This window comes from Eubalaena glacialis, chromosome 8 (genome assembly GCF_028564815.1).
Source record: "Eubalaena glacialis isolate mEubGla1 chromosome 8, mEubGla1.1.hap2.+ XY, whole genome shotgun sequence".
In the NCBI taxonomy this organism is placed as follows: Eukaryota; Metazoa; Chordata; class Mammalia; order Artiodactyla; family Balaenidae; genus Eubalaena; species Eubalaena glacialis.
In genome coordinates, this window is record NC_083723.1 from 124,785,910 (window position 1) to 124,793,558 (window position 7,649).

Below are 7,649 nucleotides of genomic sequence, written 5' to 3' on the forward strand. Positions count from 1 at the left end.
CCCCAGGAGTATTAAAATATACTGATGTCTGGGTCCCACCCCCAGAGATTCTGATGTAATTGTTCTGGGCATCCGGATTTTAAAAGCTTCCCAGATGATTTTAATGTGCAGCTGAATTGAGAACCACTGTTAGTAACTAGTTCACTCTGGGGTTAGTCAGCGTTTAGTAGCTTTCATGCTTTACTCGAGGGCAAAGCCAATTTTGAGTTGCTTTGTAATGCAGCTGGGTCTCTACTAAATGCAAGACACTATTGTTGTTAACTTAGAGGATTTAAGTATGTATAAGAGATGGATCTTGTCTTCAAGAGCTTATAAAAAAGCTAAAAATAATACTGAAATAATTCTCACGGGAACCACCACAAGCTAAAGGTTGTTAATTGAGGTGTCATGGAAATTTAATGAGAGGGGCTCAAGGAAGCCTTGGAGAAGGTGGCATGGAGCTGGTCTGAGGGCTCGGCCTGCAGAGATGAGGTGGGGATGCAAGCCAGGGGGAGGGCACTTGGCATAGGTGGGAGCGCGGAGCCCAGAGTGGTACTGAAGGTGGTGGGGAGCAAGTCCAGGAGGGAGAGTGGGGCTGGCGATTAAATATTTTTAGACCTGCTTTGGCAGCGGGCTGGGAGTTGTTAAAAATTCTCATTCATTGTGTTTGTCAAGCAGATGTGACTGCATCTTGATATGGTTCAAGGAATGATTTTTCTGGAATAGATTGCTTGAATTGGGTTATATATAAGTATGTTAATACCTTTTAAATCAGAGAAACTATTGCAAAGTGAGTTATATGTGTATTTTTATTCTTAATGGTGAACGAGTTGAAATATCTTTAATACTTGAGAGAGCGAAATACACATTTTAAGACATTATTGGTTTGTTCACCCCTTTTCACAGTAGGCCTTCTATTCAGGTGAGATCCCAAGTGCAGCCTGACGTGTGAGCGGATGAGCGGGCGGGGTGGTGGACGGAGCAGGCTCAGGGCTTGCTGGTCCAGCCCCGGTGCCGCGCTCACCCCCATAGCTGATGCTTCCTGCCCACGTGTCCAGAAATGGCAGGATCCGTGTGTCGCTGGGGAGGGAAGGGTGGTGTCACAACTGAGCACTGACCTGCCAGGTGGAGAGGAACTTTCAGAGGCTTACTGTTCTGAGAGAGCGAGGAGGGGCCGATGGTGACAGTTTCGACACCGTTTTGACAACGTTGAGCAAATGTGCACTGAGCCCCCAAGGAGGGCCCGGCCTCGCGTGGGCCCCGGGACAGACCCTGACGGGAGTGTGCCGGGCTTGAGGCCAGCTCCTTCAGCTCGGGGAGCGCCGTTCTTGCTCCCAGGGCCTCCAGCTCCTTGGAAGAGGCCCCATCCGCGCTAGGGAGGACGCTCTTTTCTTAACGTTGACTGCATCTGCAAAGTACCTTCGCAGCGACACCGAGGTTGCCGTGTGGGTCAGTCATTGGGTGCTGGAGCCAGACCAAGCTGACACACAAAGTTAACCATCCAAGAAGCCAGGAAGGAGCAGTCGAAGAAAGAAGAGAAAGAACACTCTGGGAGTCAAGGGGAGACAGCTGTCATCAGCCGTGTCAGGTGACGCCGAGAGGTCACCCAGGACGAGGGTCGAGGTGGCCCTGGGTTCTCGGTGAGGATGCGGGCAGAGGCCAGGTTCCAGCAGCTGAGGGGAGAAGAGGAGTCACCGGGGGAGGAGACATGCAGGTAATTCTCGGAAGACATTTGTCGTCGGTTGTTACGTCTCCTACGGTCAGGCAGCCGTTTTGAGCCGGCTTAGGGTTGGATTTCCTCTAGGACAGGACGGGGCATCGTACGGCCCACCTTTGAGAAGTAGGTTTGTTCAAACTTTGCTGGGATAGCAGCCTTTGGGTTCCATCTGAGAGTAAAAAAGCTCTTGTGCCGGGACTTCCCGGGCGGTCCAGTGCTTAAGAATCCGTCTTGCGATGCAGGGGACGCCGGTTCGATCCCTGGTTGGGGACTAAGATCCTGCATGCCGCGGGGCAACTAAGCCCTCGCGCCGCAACTACTGAGCCCATGCGCCACAACTAGAGAGCCCGCGTGCCACAACTAAGACCTAACGTGGCCAAAAATAAAAATAAATATTTTTTTAAAAGTTTGAGAACTGCTGTAACAGAATAAGTTGCATGCTCCCTAAAAAGCTGTGAATTTTTTTATTTTAAAGAAAGCTCTTGTCCCTAAAGAGGGACAAGCCTTTCAAAATTTCCACCTAGGGCAAATAGACCCTGCCGGGAGAGTTGTCATCTTAACCTGTAGCGAGTGGTGGGGGTGGAGACTTCGCTGTGAGCACCTTACTTTGTGCCTCTGGTTAACGGAGGAATAGCACGGTGGGTGGGGGCACGGCGTGTCTGTCAGACGGGATTAAGAGTAAGAATAGAGTCTCCAGCACAGAATATACTTAGCGTTACAGGAATGGGAGTTTTTGTTATTTTTAATACTATATAAGGTACTGAATGAGCCTATTATTAACATAGACTTTGTCTTTCTGGCTTAAACGTCAGGTGGCTAACAGGCTGTGTGTAGCGTTCACGATGATGTGTGCTAGGATGTTCTTTACTAGCATAAAGGGAGGGCCTTTGCTTTTGCAGAGGTGGTTCACGAGTGAGGCTTTTATTTGACATCGTGGGATAAACAGTTGCGCAGCAGAGTGGGCTGCAGTCTGTAGAAGAACCCGGTCCGCACGGTGGTCTGGGTAAGCACATAGCACAGCCGCACTGAGTGAGGAGGTGCTGCGCGGATTGGGCTCCGCGGCCTTTCAGCAGGTCGGCGGACAGCACCGTAAAACACGATCTTAGTGCAGGAAACGTGGACTCTACAGGTGAGCGAGGATTATCGTTTCTGGCTTAAAATGCATTTAGAAAGTTTGAGAAGTGCCAAAGTCTTTAAGAAAGAAAACAGTAACTACTGACTTTATAAAAACGACTGAACTTTTCCCAAGTGGTTGTATCATTTATACTTCCACCAGCGACGTGCAAGAGTTTCATTTGTTTGTATTTTAACCTAAACTTGGTGCGTAATGGATTTAGTTTGTATGATCCTGATTACAAATGCTGTTGCCTATCTCTTCACGTACTTATCGGTCATTTGTGTATCTTCTTTTGTGAAATGTCTGTTTGAATCTTTTGCCCGTTTTTTAATTGGCTTGTTTATATTGAGTTGTAAGAGTTCTTTTTTATATTCTGGATATAAGTCCTTTGTTAGATGTATGTATTGCAAATACTTTTTCCTAGTCTATGGTTTGTCTTTTCATTTTCTTAGTGATATCTTTTGAAGAACAGAAGTTTTCATTTTATAAAGTTCAATTTATCAGTTTTTATTTTTTATGGTTCACGCTTTTTATGTCCGATCGAAGACATCTTTGCTTACATCATAGTCATGAAGACTTTAAGAAAATATTTTCTTCTAGAAGCTCTGTAAGTTTTAGCCCTTGCATTTAAATCTGTGATCCATATTGAGTTAAATTGTGTGTGTGAAGTAAGGTAAGTAAGCAAATGTTCATTTCTCCTCTGTGGATGTTAATTATTCAGCATCATTTGTTGCAAAGACTATCCTTTTCCTGTTGAAGTATCTTGGCTGCTTTGTCTAAAATCATCTGACCACGTATACATGGCGTATACACAGCACCGTTTTTATTGTGTGAATGAATGATAAAATGAATCTTATAAGTTACGCCTTTGAAAGCAACTCAAGATCTTGCAATGCTTCTGATCTTAACGAACATTCGTTTTCATACCCTGGTGAGTTAATTTTTAAATTAAAAAATCCATTACAGAGATATGAGAAGTAATTGCAGTAACTGACCCGAGACTGTATCCTGGACTGGAGAGAAAAATGCTAGAAAGAGTGCCAATAGTGCAAGTGACAGAATTGGAAGAGCAGTGATGGATTTAGATAAAGTTTTTTTATCGATATAATTTATGAAGTCGAGAATTGAACTGTGAGGCTTATTCTAAGACATGATGCCCAGAATATCAAGAATGCTTTTAAATTGTGATTCTCAGTAGCAAACAGATATACGCAGTTTATGTGAAGGTGCTAGCAGGTGAAGAGACCTGTCTCTTCAAGAAGGTGGGGATCAGAATGCCCTTGTTTTACTCTATTAAGGTTGCCATCTGACCTGTCCGGGACTTGGTCCTGGTTCTCTCAGCTCCTGGCCGGGTCGAGGAGGAGCGTCGGTGAGCAGGGGTGACCCCTGAGAGCAGCGTGGGTTGGTGGCCCCTTGACTCTGATAGGAGCCGAACTGTCTCCTGTTGTTTCTGAGCGATTTCTCCACAGGTGACTGGGTGCAGCAGTGATTATTCGTGATGTTGATCCTGGGGCAGGATGTTGTCTCAAAGATGTAGATTTGCAGTTTGTCAAGAGAAAACGGGGAGGGGTGTTGGTAGAAGATGGCCCTTTGAGAAATGGAACAGGCAGCCTGTTTTCACTTGGTTATAATTGAGGAAAAGCACCAAGAGAAAGAATTTGTGACACAGGAAAAAAAATACAGTTTATACTTTCTTGATAGCATTAGCTCTGCTTCGGTGATTATCTTTTCACATAGATTGAAGTGTGTTATTCAAACAAGCGATTGGGCGCGTGGGGTGTGTCGTGGGCAGGTCACTAGGCCAGCGTGGGCGGGTGATTTCATGCAAGGAAACCTCTGCTTTGTGTCTTTTAGAATGTCGTTCTTTCAGGGGGCTCGACGATGTTCAGGGACTTTGGACGTCGCCTGCAGAGAGACTTAAAAAGGGTGGTGGACGCCAGACTGAGACTCAGCGAGGAGCTCAGCGGCGGCAGAATAAAGGTGAGGCCCCTCCCCAGCACAGGCCGGCGGGCGCGCCCGTCTGGGCAGCGAGGGAGAAGCGCAAGTTGCAGCCACTCTCAGCCACCGTGTGAAGTGACGTTCAGAGGTTTGTCACCTGGACTCACCCCAGGTGTGCGGTCAGGGCGGATACGGACCTCCCGAGGCAGCTGTGCAGCTTTACACTGCCCACTGACCCACGCACGCCAGCAGTTTCCTGTGCGTGTAAGAGGTCAGGTGTGTAGTGTAATGAGCAGCATCCCAAGGAGATGTGTCAGTTTACAGTGAGGAACTGTAACGTCCTTTGGGAACATTCTCATTAAACTCAGATAACTAACGCGAGCAGGGCGTTAACGCTGTGTTCCTCCAAGATAATAATTCTTAACTAGCTGGTGAATTTACTCAGTTTACCCAAGCAAGCTTGGGCTTTTGGTGTGGGGTGAATGGGAGCTAACCTGTGTGTCCTCACCGAGTGGGATCACACTGGTGGCAAGGTGTAATTCTTATAGTATTTTTGGGACACTTAGTGTTATTTGGAATTCTCTCTAAATGCTAAAACATCTAATTTGTTTAGTGAAAAATCAGTTGGGTTATTTGCTTGGATATTTTACTTTTTAAAATGCCTTTAGATAGAGGTAACCTGCCCTTGACTTGTGTGCTTTGTTCTCTGCACCACCTGGGGCCGGGGCCCCGGCCGGGGGGAGGGGGAGGGGGCCGGGGGAGGGGGCCGGGGCCGGGTGCCAGGTGGGTTTGGCAGCAGGAGCGCCTGAGAACCTTCCTTTCAGGGCGGAGTGCGGCTGCTCCGGCTCGCCTCTGCTCGGAGGCGCTTGAACCTGCGGGCAGGGCCTGCGGGACGGGAGGAGGCTCTCAGAGTGGAGCCGCGTCCAGTAGGTGGAAAGGCGTCAGGGTGTGGGCGTCTGCACGGGTGAGTCAGCACACATCACTTCCCCTTCCAGCCCAAGCCCGTGGAGGTCCAGGTGATAACGCATCACATGCAGCGCTATGCGGTGTGGTTCGGAGGCTCGATGCTGGCCTCAACTGTAAGTCCTTTTCTAGATTGTGCTGTCTTTTCACCTCTGTGTTCTCTGCTGAGTTTGAATAAATACTGGCTTTTGGAGGTTAAATTACGTGTGTTCTAATTGTGTGTGGCTCTAAACAGCCGCACGTTTAATTCTGAGATAGAAGAAATACTTTAATGACCATTTAAACTGCACAGCTAATTCGTAAGCATCCTTGCCAATTAGGGGTGACATAATATGGATAAGAGAATCCAAAAATAACCTAAAACATCTTGCGTTAATCATTAGTTCCAGTGACTTTTCCGAGTAATTACTTTCTTGCCTCAAATTTGGGACCAGCTAACGAACTGCTGATGTAGGGCGAGCATATAGTTGTTCCTAAATAGAAGCTGAATCAGTTTTGAAAAAATGAAATAAGCTCCCAGTTTGAAGAGGTGAGAATCTGTGACAGAGGTCATGGGGGGAGGATGGAGGTTCGGGGCGAGGAGAGTTTCTCACTTGCTTGGCCGTGTGCTTAGCTTTGTTTCCCTGCTGGAGTGTTTATGCTCCGTCTGCTGGTTGCCTCGTGCAGCCCGAGTTCTTCCAGGTCTGTCACACCAAGAAGGACTACGAGGAGTACGGCCCTACCATCTGCCGCCACAACCCCGTCTTCGGAGTCATGTCGTAGTGGCGGCTTTGACACCGCCCTTCCAGTGGTGTCGCCGGCGGTGCGCAAGTGTCCTTCAGACCCGGAGGAGACCGGCTCCTGTACATAGTGCGCATGCCGTGGTGCCGGGGAGCCCGGGGCGTGTGGCGCCGCCCGGGCAGCCCCGCAAAGCCACCTCCGCGCCCGGCCTCCCCCCGCCCCCCGCCCCCGCCTCCCCCGCTCTCTCCACCCGAGCTTCGCGTCCACAGACCCAATTCCGGAGGAATTCAGCTGCGACTCTCAGATTTGTTACGGAAAACCCTAGAACACGGCGCAAACTAGCTCCCCACCCGGGGCAGAGTATGGGGCTCTCAACCCTTTTCCTCCCAGACTATTTTTGTAAATAAAATGTTATAAACTTGAAATACAAATTGATGTTTATATTTCCTATCATTTTGTATTTTACGGTATTTGGTACAACTGGCTGATCCCGAGCACGAGTAGATGTCGATGTCATGGAGTGTTGCCATAAAACGTTTTTAATTGTGAGGCATGTTCTGATGTGTTTGTAGGCAAACAAAATAAAGCAGAGCAAACTTTTTTGGCCACATGTTTGCTAGAAAATGGTTACACTTTATTGGAGCGATGTGAAGTTTAAACACTAAGCAGTGTTGTATGAGAATTATTACAGACAACGTATCTTTTCATTTTCCTGTTTGAACTTTCTGGAACTGTTTTATAGAAGATGCTGGTTTGCTGCTGGTGAGTGTTGGATGAAATACTACCTTGCACCATTGTAATAAAAGCAGTTAGACTCTTTATAAAGATCTCCTCTTGTGCTGTAGTGGTCTTGGTTTTCCCCTTTGTGCCTGAACTTCTTCCAAGGAATACTGAAATTTGTTTCACGTCTGTGGAGGCTTTGATGATTAACACCAAGTTTTGGGGAGGAAGTTGCCTAACGTGATGTGGATTGCCTGTCCTGCAGTGACCACGCGGCCGTCGGAAGTGGGGTGGATGGGCCTGTGAGCGTGGGGGGCCGGGTGGAGGGCCGCGCCGCGTGGTCCCCACCGCGCCTTCCTGGGGATTCCGAATTCATGGCTTTCAGCTTTGAGTCGCTACTCTGACATCTGCTGAGTGGCTTGCTGGCTTGAAAGGTAATTTGCTAAATTAGGTTTAGTTTTACCCCATTCTTCCTATAATACTTAGGTTACTTTT

General features: G+C 48.0%; 1 protein-coding gene across 6 annotated transcripts in view; it reads left to right on the forward strand.

Moving 5' to 3' along the window:
- ACTR3B (actin related protein 3B) overlaps window positions 1–6,681 on the forward strand; it is a 59,893-nt gene extending 53,212 nt beyond the window's left edge. For all 6 annotated transcript variants that reach the window (XM_061198204.1, XM_061198205.1, XM_061198210.1 and 3 more), the window contains 3 exons: window positions 4,668–4,793; window positions 5,747–5,830; window positions 6,381–6,681. In XM_061198204.1, coding sequence (XP_061054187.1) covers window positions 4,668–4,793; window positions 5,747–5,830; window positions 6,381–6,476 — 306 coding nt within the window. In that variant the 3' untranslated portion in view covers window positions 6,477–6,681. The remainder of the gene's footprint in view (window positions 1–4,667; window positions 4,794–5,746; window positions 5,831–6,380) is intronic.
- The last annotated feature ends 968 nt before the right edge of the window (window positions 6,682–7,649 follow it).